Source organism: Bombus terrestris, chromosome 5 (assembly GCF_910591885.1).
Source record: "Bombus terrestris chromosome 5, iyBomTerr1.2, whole genome shotgun sequence".
Classification (NCBI taxonomy): Eukaryota; Metazoa; Arthropoda; class Insecta; order Hymenoptera; family Apidae; genus Bombus; species Bombus terrestris.
The window spans coordinates 3,185,072-3,208,525 of NC_063273.1; the positions used below are offsets into that span (position 1 = coordinate 3,185,072).

A 23,454-nucleotide genomic window follows, 5' to 3' on the forward strand; every position below is an offset into this window, starting at 1 on the left:
ACCAGAACGAGACTAGGCCGCTGCATCCGGTCGCACAACTGACCTTGACTTGTTCGTTCTATTCTTTGATGATCGACAGAGTGACCACCGAACCGCTTGACTATCTAGGTATTCACCACCTGTCGCGATTCTATCGAGTCGAGAAGGATCGACCACAACCGCACCACGATCCACTGCCGTCCAACTTCCTCCCCTTTCGTTCGCTTTTTATCCCTTCGAAGTGGAGACGAACGCGCGCGACTGAACTCTCCACGGGATACTTTTGCGCCGCTGATGGAATCTAGTCGGTGAATTTTTCACACTGTCAATCGATAAATCGATGCACTACAGGATTTTCTTGGCATTATTCGGGATATCGATCGATAAGGTCGGTGAAACGAACGAGTTAGTCGTTAAGCGAAATAGTTTAATCGATTGGACGTTCGTTTTCAAATCTGAAAAGATTCTTAGTTTTAGTTTTAATCAATCTATGGCGGATTTTTGGAATATCGATCAGCTGTTTTGTTTGGACAGCTGGTTTTGAATCTGCAAGAATTTGTAGTTTGGGTTTCGATCAATATGGTATGATCATCCGGGTTATCGATTGATCAGAACGACGAAACGAACCAGTTATTTATCGAGTGGAATATTTAATCGATTGGAGAATTATTTGAAAGTCTGAGAAGTATCCTTAACCCTGTTTCTTTGATCGGTCAGTTTTGCGAATAAATATGTAACGTGGTAATTAATTCAAGGGATTGGAAAATTATATAGATCAATGCTATCAGAAGTATTAGAAATCTATTTAAAAAATTATTGTAATTGTACTTTTTATTTTAAGCGTCTATCTAAAGATTCATTTGTAAAAGAAAGTTCCTCTCTCGAAAGAATTTGAGAAGCAATAAATGGAAAGTACAATTACGATTATTAACGCGTAAAGAAAGAGGAACAATCTTTTGGATTTCGAAATAAAGAAGAAATACAAACAAGCGTATAATTTTCGTATTTTCAGGGTGCTTCTCGCGCAAAACGCATTACGTAAACGAGAAATCTATGGTGAATTAAGAAGAGGAACGCGTCTAGACAGAAGATCTTAAAAAGGAACGTTTGTTTCCCTTTGCAGCGACGAGTTCTTCTCGAAGGCAGAGGATAGGAAAGAAAGAAGAACGAATGAAACGGGATCCGTATTGAGATTTCTTGAGTTCTGCTATAAAAGGCAGATCGTCATGGAGGAAATTCGGTTCGAATCGCTAGAATTTCATTGCACGGTGCATTAAAATGATGGGTTCGTTCAACTGTGTTTACCTTCCATTGCAACTTTGTGACATTGTCCAACGTTTTATCTTGCCTTTATTTATACGCGTCCCTTCGGACGCTTCTCAAGCTGAAAAGAAACCAATTCCATTCTGGATTCAATCTTTTGTCGCGAAAAAGTTTCTTGGAAGCAGTTTAAAAAGATAATTCGTAAATTTTTACGATGTTCAGGCTTTCTTTAGCCTTTTAACACTGCTGTTACTTTGTTTTATAGCAGATTCTCCTCTTTTCTTGCGAAAACGAGAAGTTTTATTACTCTCTTAGTTGTGAAGTATAATAGCGATAGTGATTGCGTTTTATATTCCTTGATGTTTCGTGATGAAAATGTTGATATATTTTTAAGAGTATTTTTTTACGAGTAGAAAGTTTCGCAATAAATTATTTCTTTGCGTTAATCGTGACGATTTCAACATTCTTCCCTTGGTCTTTATCTTAAGGAATAAAAGTCCAAACATTTTCCAAAACGCTTTATTTATTCAATTTACACGATTTATCTACGTTCCACAGAAAACTCCAAACTTTCGTCTCTCGGCCAATATACTTTTGCATCGTAGCTTTTTGAAACCAAACGTCGTGTCACAGAAAAGGAGAAGACCATATAAATACCCATAAATTTTTATTTCCACGTGGCGATCATCTCCTTTTACCCGTTCTTATTAATGAAACAAAATGACAAATATAATTTTATCATATATACATCGTCAACATCGTCAAAAATTCAGCTATCTTCTTACAAGACGACACACTGCTCCAAATATCTCTTAGCGATCAACCCCCAAATTCTACCTATACCACTTCGTTGTTCGATAAAACCACCCCCGAGCCACGTTCCTCAAATCCCAATGCACCCTCGATCCACCCAATCAACCTCTTACTCGTCAACATCTCGATGCATCTCAACGCCAACACCTCCGTACCATGTGAAAAGAATCCCTACCCCTGTACCATCCCTATTTTCCTTCTTTTCTTGGCATTATGAAGCAAGTGCACGAAGACGGTAGGAAGCAGAGTCGGAAAAAGGAAACGGAGAAAGGAAGGAAGTACGGAAGGAAGTGCGGAAGGAAGGGTGCAAGTGGTGTTGGTGGGGGTTCTGGTTGTACCGTTTGAAGGGGGTGCGCTGCAAGAAGCGCGTGGTAGGTCCGGCTGCAAAGGTATCGTCACGTGGCCAAGGGGGCGGTACCGTTTTCTCGTGGCCGCCCGGTATAAAAGAGAGACGTAGCACCGGTGCATCCACCAATTACTATTGCACTTTGCCACCGGGACGGAGGCAAGGTCGTCGCCGTTACGACCCTCTTCTCTCAACTCGAATCGTCGTCGTTCGCCGTCGTGCGTGTGTGTCACGCTGTCCGTTTCTATTCCCCGTTTCACGCTCTTCAATGGACTAAAACACAGTACTTCGCTATTGCATCGTCGCGCTCGTTCTGCACGATTTATCCGCGGGGACGCGTGCCCTCACGCACGAATTTCCACGCGGCTGTCGACGCACGCCACCCTTAAAAACACGGACCAGCGACACGGTGACTGGTGATCGTGATGTATGTAAAATATGTTCGTACATGATATACACGTAACCGCGGTTTCGTACAAGGAATTCGAAGGAACTCGATGTCGGGGATATCCGCATCCCGTCTGCCTCGTAAAACTCGCGTCGCTCACGCAACCGCGTGTTCGTCGGTTTGAGGGTGCTCGGTAAGCGTCAACCCTTCACTGCAAAGAACGACACAGTTACGGGGGATTAGGTTCTTTGCTACTTGCTTTTCTGCGAAATTTAATACTTCGCTTCATTTTTCTGTGGGCTTTGTCGTTTTTGAAATTTGCCGGTTAATTCTTGTTAGGATTCTTTTTTTTTTTTAAGACTGGTTGGATTGCTGGATTATTGTTTGCAGGGAGTAAAGGATTTTGGTCTCTTTGTTTGTCACATCTTCTTCTTTTTCTTTTTCTTTTTGCTTTCGTTTCGAGAGTCACGGGAGAGAACGTGTTTGTTTTCGATATTCTTGTAATAAAGGCAAAATTGCACGATACGAGTAACAAAAAAAGGAACGTTTTTAAGTGTTTAGTCGTGTAGCAAACGAATAAAACGAATCGTGAAATTACATGTGTTTTTAAAGTATTGTTTCATATCATTTCACGAGGTTGTTCAATTGATAATGTTTATGACCTTTATACGAATACGGTGAATATATAGATTGTATAAAGTTAAGAAGACTGTACAAATTAATTTTTATTTATGGTATGAAAAGATTGGTTCCAATTAAAAATAAAAAGAAATTTCGAACTGTTCGACTATATTTGTAGTGTGTTGTTTTTCCTCTGTTTTTAGAACTTTGATTTTTCTTTTAATTATCGAGTCGTTAATTTAGAGACCAAGTTAATGATTAATTCATGCACTTTAATTTATGTAATTTTAGAATAAAAGAAAAACGTAGAAGAAGTTTACAACCCGAAGACGATTGAACTGAAAGAATCGGTGTAAAATCGTTGGAAAGAGGGACAATTTTTAAAACTAAAGGAGCAAAAGTTTGCGAGCGGATGAACGAGGTACAACCAAAAACTTTTCAACTCTCGCGTTCAATTTTATTCGCGGACTACAAAACAAACCGCGGTAAAAGTACTAATAACAATCGTTAAACCGTTACACGACTCGAAGGAGCAAGAAAACAGAATGGGCCATTTAGTGCAAACGGAAACTGAAGAAGCGAAACCGAAACGGGTGAAAGGAAAAACGCGATTCTCGATCGTCGACTCTATTGTTTCCTCGCTACTATTATTATCGTTTAAGGAGAAAAATTTCTCGATTCAAACGTAGAGATGAAATTGTAGGAATTTTTGCGCGAAAATGACTTAAAGTGCGGATTGCCGTCTTTCTTTCTTTTTTCTATAAAAGTTTGGAAGTTTACCGCAGGTGTATTTAACAAACATAACTTGTAGCACTATCTATGGTAATTTCTATAGTAGTTTGTATAAAAATATAATTATGAAATCTCCGCACGACTTTAAAATTGTCCGGAAAATTCAAACAAGCTTTTCAAAACAAAATGGAACGTAATAAGTGATCGTAGTTCATTCGCTTAAAAGGTAATAAAAATTATGGTCTTTTCGCAAGCTTCGTTCTTTTTATTTTTCCCACTGTTTCTTTATTTTCTACTATATAAATAAATCGTGTGCTATAGTATGCTTGTGGACTAAAAACAAACCAATCGGTCGATCACGAAAGTCATTTAATTATGTTTAAAAGCTTTTATCGCCAAAAGGAAAAAGAGCGTTTCTAAAGAAAGCTATTTTTTTCACACAGTCGATTTACGCTCGAACGCGAGAATCGTCTTTCGTCGCACTTGCAATTTCGTCCCCTCTCACCGCGCGCGACGCAAAAAGAATCCGAAAAATCCGTCATCGGAGGGACTAGAGTTAACGACCCTCGACGAGGGAACAAAGAAGACACTCTCGACTACTTTTCTTTTTTACTCCCCACTTCTCAAGCTTGTGGATCCTCGTCGAAAAAAGAGGCCTTACACAATTTATGCATCCGAAACAAACAGAAACGCGGCTGTACTATAAATATCGCGGAACTGGGCAAAAAATATCTGGACGTGCGGTGGGACCGATCCTCCTGTTCGTCCGGCGGACGACAACCGGACCAAAATCGAATCTCCCGCGGCGTGTACTTTCCTTCCACCATCCAGAGACGAATACCGGAAGTAAACCAAAAGAGAGGGGTATCGCGAACCGGCGAAGCCTAATAGCCGGGTCCCGACAAAGAGACGCGTCTCCTTCGCAAAAAACGGAAGGACGAGAAAGCGAAGAACCACGGAAGAGTAAAGAAGACCAGGAGAAAGAGAAGAAGGAGGAGAAGAAGAAGAAGAAGAAGAAGAAACAAACGTAGATGACAGGCGACAGAGAAGAAGAAAAATAGAAAGGAGAAGTAGAAAGAAGGAAAAGAAGCGATACACTGAGGTAAGAAAATGAAGAGAAAAGAAGGAGATGGAAAGATAGAAGAAGGAAAGCGTAGGAGGAACGGCAAGATAGAGAGTGGAAAGAACGTATGGAGCAGTTTGGAGGAAGGAAGGAAGGCAGTCTCGGGGGCCGCAGTGAAGGGAGGCAGGAGGATGCAAGAAGTACGAGGAGAAGGAGAAAAGAAGGAAGAGGAGTAGGAGTAAGCAAGGAGAAGGAGTAAGTAGGAAGGAGGAGGTCGTCGGTGGTGGAGAAGGAGGCGAAACGTGCATGCATGCATGCATGAGACAGGCAGGCGGACAAACAGGCAGGCATACAGGCAGACATAGAGGAGGAAGGCAGGCAAGGCATAGAGGCATACAGGCAGATAGGCGAGTCGCTGCCGCAGCCGCAGCCGCGATCGCGCGCTCCAAGAAGGGAAGTGGGGACAACATAACACAGCGCGGCCGCGTGTGCAGACCGCTTTTGCAGAGCTTCGCTCGGCACACGGGGAAACGTTCCGCCTTGTACCGCTGCTGCTGGCTGCTGGCTGCTGCTGCTGGCTGCTGCTACTAGCTGCTGCTGCTGCTGCTGCTGCTGCTGCCGCTGCTGCCTGCCGACTGTCGACTGTCGACTGCTACTCTCAGTCTGCCGGGCGGCCTCGTGCGCGCTTGGTTTCCATCCGACGAATCCGCGCGCCACGAAACTACCCGCGCTCGTTCTCGAGGCGGAACAGTCGAGCAAACGATTACGAACGAACGAGCTATAGGAGACGAGACGAAGGCGAGCGAGCGGGCGAGCGAACGAACGGACGAACGATCGGACGAGCTCTCACAGGCCGTCGTCGTCGTCGTACGTTACACCGCCGCCGAAAGCATCGGCTCGGAAAACGAGAGGTGCTCGTCGTCACTCCTCGCCGGACGATCGACGAGGATCCGTGAGTGAGGCAGGTCGAGGAGCCGGCTCTCGTTCGCCGCGCGAATCGTTGACGGCTCGATAGCCGCCAAAGAGACCTCAGGGTGACCGCGTTTTCGCGCCTCGCCGCTGTTCTTCGTCGCTTATCGTGTCCACGTGTTCCGCCAACTTTCACGATTCGTCACGGTCGCAGGAACGGGGAAAAAATAAAGAAAAATAAGGAGGAAAAGACGAAGGGACAGAAATGATGTTAGTACGCGGGTGGTGAATCATCGAGTGACGTGATCATGAGACGATTTTCATTTCGGAAGCGGAAGACGCGTGTCTTTTGAAATAAAAAGAGGAAAGAACAACAGAGGAAAGAAAAGACAGAGAGACGGAGTCCGAGAAAGTAAACCGCTGGTGGTGCACAGGACAGGACACTCTGTTGGTGCTGTTCCAGGCTGGGGACCACACGCCGGAACGAAACGGAACAGAAACACGTCGCTTCTTCTACAGGTGTTTCGAATCGATTTCTCGGCTTCCGCCGAACGCTCTTTTCCCCTCGTTGTCGCGCCGTGCTTTTCCTCGTGGATGGTGTGATGTTCAGTGAGTTTCCTTCACCGGACACGTGATCCGCTACTCTCGCACTGATCCTGTCTCTCGCTCTCGTCGCGTGCCTCTTTCGGCATTACAGTTTCTCTCGAGAGTCGCGTTTATCGGACGTGAAGTTTCACCGGACACACGGATTCCACGCGGATCGTTGTTATTCCATCGAGAACGAGAAAGGACAGCGTCCCTTTACTGTAAGCCAGTTGTCTTAGAAGCTGACACGTGTGTCAATCATTTCGAATCGTTCTAATTCCATTCTATATGACACAAAATTAAACAAGAAGAAAGAAAGGAAAAAAGAGACGATCGTAAAATTTTCAATCGCGAGGAAGTCGGTAAAATACAAAGGCGGTCGTTCCGATGGATCTTGACAGGCGGTGTGTCGCGTCACAACGACGTGTACGTGAAACTTTCTCGCGAAAATGCAACCGATATTAATCGCGTGCGATCTCGCGTGGCACCGTCTCTGCGCGTCCTTATAGTCGCGTGACACCGATTCTCGGCGCAGAGCTCAGGTTGGACGTGGAACGGGCCGCCCCGTAACCGAATTTTACGTCTTACGCACAGAGGCAGATGGGACGTTACGTGAAAGACATATAAACAAAATTTCGGAATACAGAAAATCTTTTCGATTCGAGTTCTACTCGGTGGTTCCATACATACATATATATATATATATATATATACATATATACATACAGACTACGTCTCAACGTAAACTAGATACAAGCAAACGTATACACACTATACATATATACAGTACAGAGACGTAAGTGATAGAGTGGCCCGGTTAACAGTCGGTTCGAAAGGAGCCGGCACACGACTCGAGTTGGGGGATCGTGACTGTAAACGATCGAACGTTTCAGCGAAACGGTGTGTTAAATGACGAGGTGGCCTAAGAGGTGGAGGTGGTGGTGGCCCGATACGTGGTAAAACGCTCCGGACGAGATTCGGGGAAAAGGACGGTCGCCACCGGACGGGGAAGAAGCGACAGCGGCGTGGCAGATGAGATGTGAAGCACGAGGACTACGCGGCGTGGAGCTGGCAGGAGCGAAGGCGGAAGTTAAGAAGCCAAAGCTGCCGAAGGCGGTCGCAGGGGCGGCGGTAGCTCGAGGGGGCACCTGGCGGGGGCCGCCTGAGATGACGACCCTGCGACGGGGTATCGTGGCACCCCGATACAACACTTACGTCCTGGTTTCGCTGATCGGACTATTGCTTCAGACCCAGTCCGCCACGGGTGAGTCCAATATTTACTTTATGTTAAACGGAGTAAGCTGTACGGAGATGAAATTGATAAACTTTATCGAAACCAATTCATCGTTTTCGAGAAATTAGAATGTTATCAGATTTAATAATCTTTTTATTCAAGGATGTCTTGTAAGTTGTTTTGTTTCTGTTGAAAATGCATAATTGATTCGTCTCCGCTAAATTTTATTATCGTTATGAAAATTATAAGTAATATTCAATGTAAAAAAAATAGTCGCAAAATTCGACAGTCGCGAACGTTAATTTGTTCGATCTTAATGTGCCATGATATTCTACGCTACATAATTATATGACGATCATTCGTATGAAGGATAAAATCACTGTAATTCCACTTAACTGTAATTTCGTAATTGAGTTACATCCTACTAAATATAAACAAGTGTGCGGATACATTTCAGTAAAAAGACAAAGTAACAACGTGAATATATGCGTAGCGTCTAATTGATATTTTGTACAGCGTGCAAAACACTATACTCGCAGCGACGAGTATAGGAAATAGCGCGTCGTCTATGAGAATCGTTCACGTCCGGAGTATTTATGTAGTATTAAAATTAATAAAGTTAAATGCAAGTCATTGAGAGCGATCAGATGATACAGCTTTTCATAGATTGAATCGAACTTTGAATTGACGACAGATTTGTGACAGTTTTCTGTATAAAATTATTTACAATTTTTTTATCATTGTAAAAATTCCCTCAAAATTCAGCTTTATCGTAACACCGAGATTTTCGGTTTTCTTTATGATTGTTAACTTATATGTTTCATTGTAACTAACATCTGTCAATTAATCGTAACCGACGAAGATTGTTAGTGTTTCTTCTTCCGAATAGTTAAGATGTCTGATAAAGTGTTTATACCAGATGGCTGGGAAATTGGGAAATTATTTTTGATGTAACGGGCTGCTGATTATGTGTTTAACCTATAAAGCATGTTGAACGTTTTAAAGTTATTTTTGATGATGGTGGTACTTGAATTATGTCGAACCATTTGTAGCGAAGTACGATTGAAATGTAATTTCTCTGATATTTGTTCATTAATCAATTCTATACGATCGATTTAATATCGATAGAAAATTGTTTAGTTAATATCGTATAAACAAATCTAATCTGTATATTAATATTAATACAAAAAGAGAGATAAATTCGAAGGAATTTACGAAAGATATTTAAGAAAATATATAAATAAATATATTCTCTTATCTTTATTGCTACGACATTTATCGAAACCGGTGTTGTTCGTATGTTTAAATTCTCAAGTTAACGACGTTTAATCGTACGATTAATCGCACGATTAATCGATAGAAATCATCGTCCCAAATTTCTCGCGTCGCCTGTATTAAAATGCAGCTGCTCCATGTCATAAAGATGTCAGGATGTTTCGAAAGAGTGGATCATTGTACTCCTACATTTTTCATTTTTATGTGCGAAAGACCTTCGTTATTGGACTTTTACTTTAATAATAATCGTATAAAGCCCGGCAGATATTGCCGTTCTGATTAAGTAGGTACGCTTATGTTGTACATATTAAGAAGATCAGGACTCGATGTTCTTTATGTTTCTTAAAGTTGCTGCTAATTACATACAGCTATCGATATCCTCAATAAACGTCACATAACAATCACGTATATTTATTAGCAATACTTTGAGCCAGTGCGAGCAAGTCGCACGTATCCTGTTTAAAATTATACGCGTGTAATACGTATCGGCACTATTAATCAGCGTGTTTTCGTTTTTAATAGTTAGGGACAAGAATATTTGCCACTTACGATTTCCGTATTTTCTGTCTTATCACGATACGTTGCCTCAATTATTTTCTGCAAAAATTTGAACGTCCGAGAATCGGCTGCGAACCGATATTGAATTTATCGTCGACAGATGTGTGAAAGGTAGAAAATCGTTATGAATCCAACAAAAGTGCGATGTAGCCTTGAAGATAGCCTGATGACTTTCACATTCGCGCGCCATTATTGATATACGTATAATAAAAAAATCTTTTAGTTGCGGAAGAAAATGTTTTCGTAATTGAGTAGTCAGCAATGAGAGTCGCTAGATACTTCGGAAAAGTAACGGAGGACGTTCTGAATCTTCGAAACATCTAAATTTCTTTTCGTTCCAAATACTTTGGCAACGGTAGTCGGGAAACATTTTTTAATTTCTCCTTTGGGACACGAAATTATGTTACAGAGTGACATGAAAACAAAATAAACACGTTAAAGATATAAACCATTAATCTGTAAGTGATACTTGTATCTAATTAATGAAATCTTTATATGTTTATGGAAAATAGGCGCGTAACACTATGTGAAATATCAAAAATAAAGTATCCCTTATAATATTTAGCGGATGAAACAAATTTTCATAAACATTCCCAGTCTATTGATTAACATTTATAACTATACCAAAGCAAGCGAATTTTATGTAACCAACGACAGTGAAATTCTACGAAATTGTGCGGGGATCGATTCGGTCGATCGAAGATCGTTCGATTGGTTGCAGACCATTAGCGAACACTTTGCAACGGTGACAATGGTTAACGTCTAAATGACAACTGGCGTTGACGTAACTCGAAGCAGGGTGTGTTCCGATTGTTAGCAGGATCGCAATTCTCGTTATGCAAACAACGGTGAACAATCGATCAAACGGATTGTTTATTTATCGCGTTTAGAATAAACTGTGTCACCGTAAACGTGTCTCGATTCGATGTCGATCGCATTGTCTATTCGTTTCTATTTTATTCGATCGTTCGTAAGTTTCTATTTTCCAACGTAACAGGTAGACGATTGGTACTTATTTTTGTTCACGTCGTTTATTTTGGCTACTTCCCGCCAGTCTGTTACGAAGAACTTCACCGAGAAATGAGAATGCAAAATGTTGTAAAACGAACGAATTTACTGGAAGCATATAAGTATTTATAGAAAGTTATTTATTACTTAATACCTTAAATAAGCATAATTCAGTTTCTCGTAGTATTCTTTCGTTTCGATGTATTCTACGAAACTCGTTTCAGGGTAACTGCGATTTTCGATCTTTCTTAACTTCGACTTTTAGAGATTCCCGATAAAGATGTAAACTTTCACGAAGATGTGCACTTTCGATAGAAATCTTTATCGTTTCGGTGTATGGCAGTGAAATTTTTTAGAAAGTATCTTCGTCTTTATCGTCGAATTGTTGGGATTGATTCGATATTCATAGAAAATTATTCTTTTGCCAATAATTGAAGATAAAGTAGACAGATTTCACGAAATTCTCGTTATACTACTGTCGTGGTCGGTCGACAAGCTACTGCAAAAGCGTTAAATGTTTTTACCTCGCGGTAAGACGCGTAGCCGGTGTTCTCGTTCTATTATTGTCTACTTTGCACGTAATTTAAAACGGCTGCTAATCGTCCAACTGTCGTGCATTACGAGATCGCAGGCTTACGTACGAAAGAAATCACGCCCCCTTCTTTAAAACGCGACCTACACTCGCAGAAATCTCGCAATGGACACTTTATCGGCCAACGATAATTATCGTAGACATACACGACCAACTTTTGCAATATGCTACGGGAGAGTATGCGAATAAGGCAGAAATTGTCATAATTGGAAAGGACATGCTGACGAGTGGACTGTGTCGCATAATTTATTTTCGCTAGGCACATCAAATTCGTGACACTTTGGAAAAGTTGCTGAAACAATCCTCGAAGCTTTCACGTTGGCTCGAATGTAAAATAAAAAATTTGTTAAATTTAATTTTGTACAAAATTTTAAATAAACTTCTATAAGGGAATAAAAATAACAAAATAAATGAAAGATAATTTAAATAATTCAAGTCGAAATAATTCGCCCAACGTTTCAAATTTTTGTGATTTGTTCAATGTTTAAAACTGGTTTAAACTGTGGTTCAGATGCGACGAGATTATCCTTCAGTTTGGTTTTTCCATTGCAACTAGAACAGTTGCAATGCTTGTAACGAGGACGATTAGCTCATAGCCAATAATAGGTCGTAAAATCGAACTTAATTATCTAACGCAATTAATTGGATTTGATTCGTATTATTCGACGCGTTGCTCGCGTCATCGCCTCGTTTCTCTGCTCTAAGAACCAGATAATTTCTATACATTCGCGGATACAAAAAAGATTTGCAAAGTGAACACTGTACAATTTTTCAAACACGTCTACTGAATTTTTTACTCGCAAGAGTTTCTTCGAGTATTCTATATCTACTATTTTGGATACACAAATAAGTGAAAATTATTTCACACTACCGAGAAATATTCCGAGAGAAAGCAACAGGGTTACGTTTTGTATTATGGAAGATTTTTAAACAGATTACAGAGATATAGAGAGCGTTGAGAGTTTTCCCGAATAACAAATAATAGCGCAATGCGAGCAAGCTTCGTTTTTCAAAAATATATACATAAGAAAGTACAAGTAAGGTACATATACATATAATAAAATCAATATAATATTAACAGAATGGAAAGACGAATAATTTGTATAAACTGTCTGACTTAAAAATAAAAAGGTATAAATTTAATAGCAACGAGTATTCCAGGCGTTTAAAAATAAGATTGTACATATCGCAATTCATCAGAAATAACAAAGCAATATATAAGCCATGCCTACGTTTTTACATTTATCACGTCATGTCAAATGGACACAACGAACGAATAACTATTACCTTCGTAAGAATAGAAGAATTTTTCCAACGATCTAAACACAATATCCCGCTTGAAACTCTATCACGATCGATAGAACGATGGTAAAAATGACGATAGAACAACAGTGGGAAGAAAAACCAAGCAACGAGAGCTGCCTTTTCGCGATTAATCATCGATCGATAAATATAAAAAGAAAAGCGAAGAAGGACAATCACGATCGTATCTCGTTTCGTATCGAACGTTCGATCCGATTCGATCCATCGACGCTAGAAAGAACGGAGTACTCGCAGAGCATTTTCAAACACTTATCGATCGCGCGTCACGCGAGAGGAAAGCGCGTCTCGAAGGTCTGTTTGTCGGCCGGCAGCAGGACGCGGAGGATGCGGTGAACAATCGCGAGCCACGATCGCCAATTATCCGCGCGTTGCCAGCGAAATTAGTGGCGTTGATGCACGGCGAGCCGGGCGTGGAAACGCGTGGTCGCTCGCCTTCGTACAGGCGATAAAGTGCGAATTAATTCAGCGCTAATTCCACGTCTGCCGGCGCGACTGGCCGCAGGGAAAACGCGACGAACAAGCGGTACACCGTCTGGCGAAACAGCTCTCGGAAACTCCATTAGGTCACACGTAGTTCTGGCCGACGACAATGCTCCGACGAATCGTCGTTTCTCGCGAATACTTGCCAATTGTTCCTTGGAAACGTCTGAGGTTATGGTTAACTGTTTCACTGAAACGATAAAGGTTAAAGATCGTCTGTCCGCTTTAACTATGACTCGGCTCTTGCAGCTTTTACGATCCGAGTTTCTTACATCGGCAAATAAAGCTTCTAGTTTTGGGAAAAAAATAAAGCGAAAGAATAAACAGAACAAATATCGTTTCACTGGCGATGGAAAGAGTTTTTGTAGAAAATCCCGAGTCGTATACTTCGATGGAAGACGATTTAAGGGAAAGAAGGAGAAAAGCTCGAAGGGTATCGGGCCTGTGCAGTCTTGTCGAATCTGCAGCGGTCTTGGCGAGGTCGATCGTCCCGTAGGGGGTTGCAGAAGCTGACACGGACGTAGGAAGGCTAATTGTAAGTAAAAGAGACACAGAGATCGGGCGCAAGGGGAAACGGAGAAAAAAAGAGTGAAAGAGAGAGGGAGAAAACTAGAGGGAATCGAAGTGATCCAAGACGATGAAACAGAGGGACGAAAGGGGAAGAAAGGGGAAGAAAGAAGTCGAGGGGGCAATCGTTGGAAGGGAGGAAAGAGACAGGGATATCGTAAGAGAGAGCAAAGGGTGGGAGGGGGAGAAAGCCTGGTGTAATGGAGGAACCAGTTTGCGGGTCAGTGCTCCGCATCAGCGAGTGGAGCTTCAGAGGCTGTAGACGCGAGGACGATGCCACCGAGCGAAAGAAGGACGACGACGGAGGCAGAGGGACCCTGTAGGTCCTCGAACAGGGAGGCGAGGGAGGAACGAAGGGCCAGAGAGGCAGATAGAGGGGCCAGAAGGGCCTGGCGAGTCGCGAAGCCGCTCTCTCGACCGAGAGAGCAAAGAGTGTAGGGCTAGCCTGACCAGCGTGAACCACGCGCGAGGGAGAGGACTCTCCACCTTCTCTGGTCTGGTTACGATCCTCTCTCTCTCTCTCTCTCTCTCTCTCTGCTCTCTGGCGCCATTTTCCTCGTTCCACCGAAACAAACCAACATTCCTCGTTGCCTTTCGAAAAAAGTAAGAAAAAAGAAAGGGGAAAAAAGAGAGGAAAGGGGGAAGTTTTCCGCCCTCGTGACGACGACTCCACGAGGGGAAGTCCGACGGGGCTCCTTGGCCCCGTCAGAGAGGGAGGAGTGGCAGGCCTTTTCGCCGGCTCCGTCTCTGAAGCTACGAATAGTAGACGCCGGCGACCGATGATGGTGCTTTCGAATACTCGGGACAACGGGGCGTTCGCGACGGTTATGGAGGATTTCAGAGATTCTCGAGATCCGACGCGACTGACTACTTCGTGTCCATTATCGTTTTGGGGATTGAACGGCCGAATTAGCAGGAAAATGCACGGCTAGGTAGTTAGGTGTACTCAGGGGATGAGTTGGATGGTTCGAGGAATTTCTAGAGGTATCTGAGCTGGACCGGCTGCATGAACGAGCGTAGAGTTTAGGAGAACGAATCTGCGAATACGAGAAATTGTATTTTCGCGAATTTCCAGCTATTTTTGCTTTTTTAATTCTGCCAGTTGCTTTAACAACGATCTCGGCTCCATTGGGATGATTATTCGGTTAGCGTTGCGGGATTAAGAAGAGTTTACGTTTTGCAGCGATAGGTATTCAAAGTAGAAGCTTGATTGGAAGAAAATTTATAGGCTTGTTATTTGAACAAATTGTGTAACTGCATTTTTTCTATAAAGGTAATAGCGAATAGGTTGCGAAGTAACACAGAACGGAATTGTTCAACCGTTATACAAAGCAGTATTCAGTTTCCTCGTTAACTCCTTTCGCTCCAAATGACAAATAGGTTGGCGTTAAAACTGCTCTAGGCATCGACCTGGTTTTTGCACTATTGCAACGTCTCTTTAAACGTATAGGAATTGAAGCATTATCTTACACCGGCCAGTTCAATGTATCGCTAATTGAGAGAAGATATTATTTTTTTTACACCAGATTTCTATTTCGTCTTAACGTTTTACGTTTCCAGTTAAATATTATCGTCCAATATTTTTGATTCTATTATATTCCGATGATTATGAATCTTCCGATGCTTGTGAAAGCGTATAGGATACCCAAGAAAAAGTACCGCTATTGTACTATTTAAAACATAAAGTAAATCTCTATGCTTGGTCTCAATCTCTTTACTTTTGCTCATAAAAATACGAATTTGCATAAAAATTCGCAGTTTACCGATGAAAGAAAGAACGTAACAACTCTCAGGATAAATAACGATATTTATGATCATATTTATAAAAGTCAACTGAAAACAGGGAACGAAGAACGACGAAAAGAAAAATGTTCCTCGAGCATTGCTGGCAACTTGACGGAGCGAAAGCGCGCCGTACCGTGTAGCTCCTCGAGCGCGGCAATCAGCCGCATCGCGTTGCATTTACGCGATCACGTTTGCACGTCGTAAATATGGCTGTTCGCGTGTACGCTGTCGATCTTATTGATCGTGCCGGGCCACACGGGGCAGCCGGAACAAACGTACTGTCGTACGTTCGTTAACGCGAACGAAAATTTGCTAAGTCTAGCGTTATTCGATCGAGCGTGTAACGTTAGATGCTTACGGAATATAATCCTCGTGTTCGATATTTTTAGTCAAATCAGCTGCGTTACGTAATCCGGCGCGCACGAGATCCTTTTCGCTCATACAACTAAACGAATTTTTCGATTCTTTTTACGCATATGCGTGCTGCGTTGTTTGTTGACTGTCTTTTGGACTTCCATGACAGTTGACTCTTAAATGGAGAACACTCGTTTACCAGAGAACTTTTATTTCATTGCTATGATTTACAATTAGAATCTTGACAAATTTTGCCAACTTCAATTTAAACAGCTTTAATTATAAAAGACTTCTAGTAAACAAATATAACTAGATCGATAACATGGTCTAGAAGATTATGATAAGAAGAGATAATAAATACTTTCATCTTCCATAATTCATTTTAATTTAAGACAATCGAGTAAAAGGCAATATAGTATGCTGCTAAAAATTAACGATCCCGCAAAACTTCGATTCTATACATTTTTTTGTGAAATTGTCAAAGTCAATTTGATCAATTTCTAATTTTTCCTAGAAATTGTACAAATTTGCAGTTTGAACGATTCTTTGCACGTCGTTAGTAGCTGTAACGTTAAACAAATATCCTGTAATACAATGCACGTGGATCGCGTGTTAGGCTCGAAATCATGATTCCAAAATCAATTATGTCGTGGCGTTATTGTACAATGTTATTGAACACATTATCGAAAGACCTGATCGAACGATCGCGAAAAATAACGGATATGGCGTTACGTAAACTTATGCTACCGCGGGGTCGGCGAGCTCTTTAACCTGCACTTCGGACGAATCAGTGGGCGGCATGTTTGTACAGTTTCGCCAAGAGAAGTATCGCTTTCTTGAATTAATGTATTCTCCTGTACTCCTTGTTTCTTGTTCGAATCTGCGAAACATCGCATCTGTATCTGTTTACGTTGTTTAGTACATTATCAGATATTTGATGCGAGGAATATCGAATGTGACGAAAACGTGCAATCAATAGTATAAAATACGATGAATTTTTCATATCTGCTGGTACGATGTCACAAGGACATGTACTCATTGCCTGTTAATGAAATATCATTCTTAATTGCAAAGCGTAAATCGACCATCAAGCATATATTATTCATGAGGACGAATAATATATTATGCAAATATTGCTTAGCAATTTTAACGTAGCACTTGAATAATAAAAATGTTTAGTAAAGAAACTACACGCAGTTAAAGGTTTCTTTGCAAAAGCGACGTATATCATATGTGCCAACCTAGTACAATACATTTATACCAAATTCAATACATTATATAACAAACGACCTTTTGTCGGTATATTTTACGATGCATCGGTTTAAGGATACTTATAAAAAGATTTCGCGTGTATCTGATAAATCAATCGTGATCTTCGTGGTATTAAAACTATTATCAAAAAAAAAAAAAAAAAAAAAGGTGTGGATATAACGTCTTAGCCTTAAAATTATGGCACACTTCCACTCGAATAATAATAGGAAAGCATCTGTTATTATATAAATTCTAATAAACAACTGGGAAATATGTTATAGACGCGTGAAACGAAGGCGAAACACGCGATACGACTTCATCGAAGTAACGTGAAAACCGTATATTCGAATTTTCATTGTTAGGTTCGAGCGTGAACTCGAACGAAACGTACGAAACGCAGTGCGACGGCTTCTAAAAGGCGGGAAACGAGTCTGACAGCAAGATGACCGAAACTACTTGGCGATCGGTGAAAACAGAGAGTCTGACTCAAGGATAATGAGCGCGGGACGAAACAATGACGCGAACGAGCGTTGGTTTTTCGAAAGTTAGGAGCGAACCGGAGCAGTGTATTTGAATATTACGAAGCGAGTGGTTGTGTATACGTGCGTATGTAAGTTACGTCCCGTGTACACACGTATCGGATTAGCACTTTGACTCGGAGGCCTTTAATATGAGTAGCGTAGCAAAAACAGACCGACGCGACGTGCATGGCCGAAGGCGCAGTCTGCGGTGATGATGAGGTTGCGATAAAACACTTGAGTTATGCGCGCGCGTGCGGTTAGTTTCAAGTTCCAACAACGAGAGTGATTACTCGAAAACCTGCACGATAAAAGCGACGTTATCGCAGCCAAGTCGGAGAAATGGTCGATTGTTGTGGATAGACTTTGCTGTGAGAATAGTAGTATTCGATCGTAGATCAGGATTAGAAAAATGACGGACGAGAGGGAGAATTAAGGGGCAAAGGTTAAAATTTAACCCTTTTCAAATAGATCTTTCTCATAAGAATGATCGTAATAGTGTAACAACATAGATAACGATACGTTCGAGTTTGCAAGAATATAGCGATCGTAATCGAAGATCAGAGGAGAACATTTTCTTCAAACTCTATGATTAAACGATATCGTGAATGACTATGAAGCAAGGTTCAGAGATACAGGTGTCTTAAGAGCATTAGGATAGGTTGACGATAGGTTTTGTGCAAGTAAAAATTATATACGTCGTACAGGATATTTCCAAACAGCCGTAAATAGCTGGAAATCTGTCATAGATAAGTGTCAAAGAATCCTCGAAAGAAGATTTTCTTCTTAAAAGTATCTCTAATGAAGAAGCCATCGTCTGCTCAATTTCCAAAGCCGGATGAAGCGCCAAGCGTCGAAAAATTACACACCGTGGCAGCGTGGCGGAGGGTGCGTCAGCGACCGCAGCGGGCGTGTCCAAGCTGTTGCGATCGACGGCGACGAAAGGCCAGACCGAGCGCAGTCGACCGACCGTGGATCCTCCGTGAAACGACGATAAATCGCGGGGCCGGGTAAAAAAGCGGTGGGCTGGATCGCGTGAAAGCTGCCGTGCGACGGAAGGGACGTTCTCGACGGGGACGCGCAACAATGTAGCCATCAATACCCGATACCCAGTTGACTTTATAAGATTACTCGATCTCGGTTGGCATCGGACGTACTGGTGACTCGAGACGAAGGCAACCGCGGCCACGAAACGCGGAGGGAAATGCGCACCTCCGACGACAGAGAGTTAAACAGAGAGCAAGGAGTGAAAGAGAACGATAGACAGAGAAAGGAGAGGCTTGGGCAAAACAACCAGGGAAAGGGGGAAGAAGGAGAGCACGACGAGAGTATACAACGAACGAACGGTCGAACGGGGGGAGAAGCTTGTGGTTTTGGTCAACCGGTCGGGTCGCCGTCCGCGGGAATAATCTCCGGACCTTGATGACTAACCGCGTGGCCGTCTTGCCTCGGCAAGAACTCGCCTCCCTGCGGCACGTCGCGAATGCCTGCGCAGCGTCTGTTCGGCCGAGTACCGATCTTTTTACCACCTGCTGTCGCCCGATCCCGCGATACTCTTCTCGTGTTATTTCATCGGAGCCCTGGTGGGATCGCTACCCCGGAAAAGGCTCGCGGGGATACGTTTACGCTTCACGCTGATCCTCCACGCTTGAGGAGGTGTGGACGTCGGGATTTTTGGTACTGTGGCGACATAGCGTAAAAGGTATTAGTTTAGTCGAGTAGCAAATGGATAAGCCTGTCGAGAGCGTGGACCAGTCTGGATCGTGGCAATGGTGGGAGCTTTAGTAATTGTGGAGTAATTTCGATTTGTTTTATCAACGTCTTATCTTGTTTCGGTTTTTAAGCTAAGGGTGCTCCTTTTTGGTTTCGTTCGATGGAGAAGTATAGAAATTGACAGTGCAGCCAGTTTACGGACAAACGATCTTATATCGAATATGTAAAACGACGATAACATTAAAAGAGCGACACGTTCGTGAATTTGTCAACTTTGAAATATCTATAGAAATTAACTTTAAAAGCTACTGAAATGATAGAGTAATAATTATTACGTAACAAACTGTCTTGAAAGCTTGTAACTTTTCATTGGTAGTAAACGGTGCGCTCTTCCGTAAAATTAACAGCGTACAAGCAATTGAAATTGTAGATTCTATCAATAATCGTTCTCAACGAGCTCCAGATTCTCCGATTAGTTCGGGACTTATTCAAATGCATCGCTTCCTAATGCAGTTTCGTAATATTCTTTGGTGTCTGACATCACCGATCTAATCATCCGTTTCACGACCTAGATTCAGACATTAATCCAAACATCACATTACATTAACATGCAAATATAGAATCGGCCTGGGATATTATATCACGATCTATATAGGGGGTCGAGTCTGGATTGCTTCTCGAAATATCGACGGGTTAATCACGATGAAAATTAAAACGGACGTATTAATGAAGTAAAGATCTGACGCGAAGGAAATAAACTGAAGTTAACTGACTGGATCGGTGTCTATTAGGGTATCGTTTAAACACGTTAATCGTGCGAGCCGTTCTTGCGTCTGAATTATCGTGTTGAATTATCGTCGATCGTCGAACGAGAAATGAAAACCGTTTGACGTGGTCCGATCAACGAAAGAGTCGCTCGGATTTATAATATCGTAATGAGGGGAGGATGTAGAACGAACATGGTTAATTAACAACGTAAAATAACTTGTTTATTAACGCTGAAAAACGTGATGCAATCTCGAAAGGCGAGGCAATCCCGACGAGCGGAACGTCCGTCGAAGAAAACACGCAAGATTAGATCGAAGCTCATTGAGATTATCTGCCGGATTTACCGTTAATCGGCGTCAGCCGCGGTAGACGTATCTGTGTGCGCTGTTATTGAGAAAGGAGCCGCGGGAAAATAAATTTAGTTAAACCATTCACATACATCGCCGTCTGGTAGCCGGGTGATGGTAATTAGTCGATTAATGCACACCTTAGAAAAACTTTTAAACTGTTTCGTGAAGTTCTGCTTATCGTTAGTGGATATCGCGATAGTTTAATTTCAGCTTCGTTTTTCCAGAAGATTTGTTTGATTTTTCTAGCTAATCTAACGTAAAGTTTTCAAGCAATTAATTTCTGTACGAAGAAGAAAAAGGAAACAGACGAGATGTTGTATGCAATACGTTGGAAAAATAACGGGATTAATCGCTTCTAAGTTTTTGTACAAACGTCATCTGGTGGTAATTAGCGGTATTTTAAAAGTTATGTTTGCGTATGCAAATAGCAACATATACCATACTAATTACAACGATTAAGGCGGCAGTATCTTAATACATCTGGTTTCTTTCATCGTACCGCCGTTGCACGTGAATTTCTATCTAAAAGGCAAACAATGTTCATTCGATTTGCTTCTCTACGATTACTTCCAATTTACGAGACTTAAAGTTGCATCATACGACCCGTAACGAATATATTTTAACAGTACAAGCCATCGAGAAACGATTGTGTTCAAAACGATTCGAAAAACAGATCTTCAGAATTGTTCTTACTTATCGAGTATCGTCGATACCAAAAGTACCATTCACGATATCTACGACATAAAACGTAGATTAAAAAGAAATCAAATATTTAAAAATTAAGTATCCCTGTTCCTCTCTCTTTTTAATCTAACACGAATTATCTATACACTAGGTGACGATTAATAAATTATCGTTATTTTTCACATATCCTATGCATAAAGGAACGACTAGAACGGTAAAAAAATGGCAAGCGAATGGCTTAATGATCGTGGCGCGATTAGAGAAAGGAAATGAAGGGGAAAAGTGAAAAATCAACTGATCTTTATGGATTTACGCATTTCGTTCGACGATCTTTCGTACATTTTCTCCATTTTCAGCTACATAATCTCTGGTTGATGACGTTATCTATAATTTATCTACGATTAGACGGTAATTTATTACTTAACGTGATAACGTAATTCTTCCGCCGGCGAGATTCGATTTACGTTGTCGCGAACCGATGGCGACCGACGAAGTTAATTTATGGGAACACGTTGTCTCGAATGTTGTTATTTCGAGAGAAATTATAGGATCGGTTTATACCGACCGAGAAACTGTGTTGCGGCTTAATTAAATGATTTTCACAGACATAGTTATTACCGGTGGATCAGGAATGACCAGTGAATTTTAATTGACGAAGAAGGTAAACACAAGTTTTATCTAAATCGTTCTAAATTTATTGCAACTAATTTGCTACCTTACATGTTAGAAATGAGTTTTGCGATATCGATATCGATACAAAATAGAGAAATAGTTACACGCAACAGTCGCCCAGGTATAAAACTGAAACATTAAACCTTTCTAAATTAGTCTAATGTATTCATAAATTATAAATCCAGTTGATTTGTCAGTTTGATTTATATTTTCCTATGATTAAATTACTCTACGGTTACGCACTGTGCCAGATGTGATAAATATTGTCATAAGTTTATTGCTTGAAAGCAACATGTGACACCATAAATATCTCCGTAGTGTCACAATAATTTATTCATTAATTTAAATTAAGCGTATTTACTTTAGTGGGGCAGTTCATTATAGCAATTTAGGATTACATTTTCAACCTTCGGCAATGCCATGAAGGTTATTTGCAGCTGTCGGGAATTAATTGAAGTATTCGAATTGGCGAGACAGTAACGCGCGATATAAATAGAATACTGGTAAGAAATTTTATAAAATGCAAGTAGCATAAAAATCCTACTCGAAACAGCTGAAAATAACGTATCAATGGTAAAAAAATTCAGATTAACAACATGTCACTCGTTAAGAAAATATCAATCGTTTAATAGCTCTATTCTCGAGAGAAAATATCGGATCCTGGTTCTTCCTGCATCTCTTTCTTTATGCAAAACAGTTGCATTCATAACGATAGGTTTCACGAAGAGAGAATAGAAAGCCAGGCTTTCGAACAATCTGTCTTTGGAGAGCACATTCCATGGCTATCAAGATATTTGCACGGGTCTTTTGTTCGATGTAACGGCATTACAACGAGCGGACAAACGGCCGACGGAACACCGTCGGAAGACTTTGTATACTCTCAACCATTTGTAGCCGTATTTGGGAAAGTCGCGCTTCCTGAAAAGCATAATGATCGGTGCACGATCGGAACCGAGATAACCGGTTTCCGGTGTTATCTCGCATAATAGGAAGAGCTAAACGTGCGAACGAGCCGGAGAACAATGAGACATACGGTTCCTGTGGATCCCGGTCATGTGCGCATACGAGACCAGCGTAACGGGCGTGAAATTACGAATTGGAAAAGCCACATAGCGCGGACCGTGAAAAATTCGCGTTTGCGTGGGATTTTCGCACAGCCGGTGTCGTTATAGTTCATTTTTTAGGGCAAGGAGGATGCTGTTACCGCAACGTTCCATGAGAATTTCTCTTACGATCGACGTAGTTTTTTAGAATGTTTAAAAAAAAAAAGATTTCTTTGTAATTCAAAATGATTCAATTTTGACAATTAAGGATAATTAATCTATCTTTTAAAGATACTATTTTCAAACTTTCTTCGGACATAGAAACACGCGAGAGAAACGACGAATATCTAATACATCAACAATACCGCGAGTTTACGATCCGAACTTTCTTTCGTAATGCGTTCTTACATTCTCTTTTTGTATTCTGGAACCTGTACCCTAAGAAAAATTCAAATGATCCGTGTGAAAACCTTTTCCATGCTCTCGCGTTGTATCGTCGTTTACCACAAAGAAAGAGTGGTGTTTCAAAGTATCGTATCGTGGTATACCGGTTATTTAACACTTTGAAATTCAAGAGGCC

At 41.4% G+C, this 23,454-nt stretch overlaps 2 protein-coding genes across 4 annotated transcripts in view; both read left to right on the forward strand.

The window, feature by feature from the left end:
• LOC100643690 (angiogenic factor with G patch and FHA domains 1) overlaps positions 1-7,667 on the forward strand; it is an 82,662-nt gene extending 74,995 nt beyond the window's left edge. For 2 of the 3 annotated variants that reach the window (XR_007224009.1, XR_007224008.1), the window contains one exon: positions 992-1,688. The gene's annotated coding sequence lies outside the window, so the exon portion shown is untranslated. Of the gene's footprint in view, positions 1-991; positions 1,689-7,592 lie in introns of those variants that run through there. The other variant, XR_007224011.1, reaches the window with a different exon arrangement.
• A 40-nt stretch (positions 7,668-7,707) lies between these two features.
• The window catches only part of LOC100650923 (follistatin-A), a 64,462-nt gene continuing 48,715 nt past the window's right edge, over positions 7,708-23,454 (forward strand). Inside the window, exon 1 of the mRNA XM_012308887.3 lies at positions 7,708-7,963. Within this exon, the coding sequence (XP_012164277.1) occupies positions 7,732-7,963 (232 nt within the window). The 5' untranslated portion in view covers positions 7,708-7,731. The remainder of the gene's footprint in view (positions 7,964-23,454) is intronic.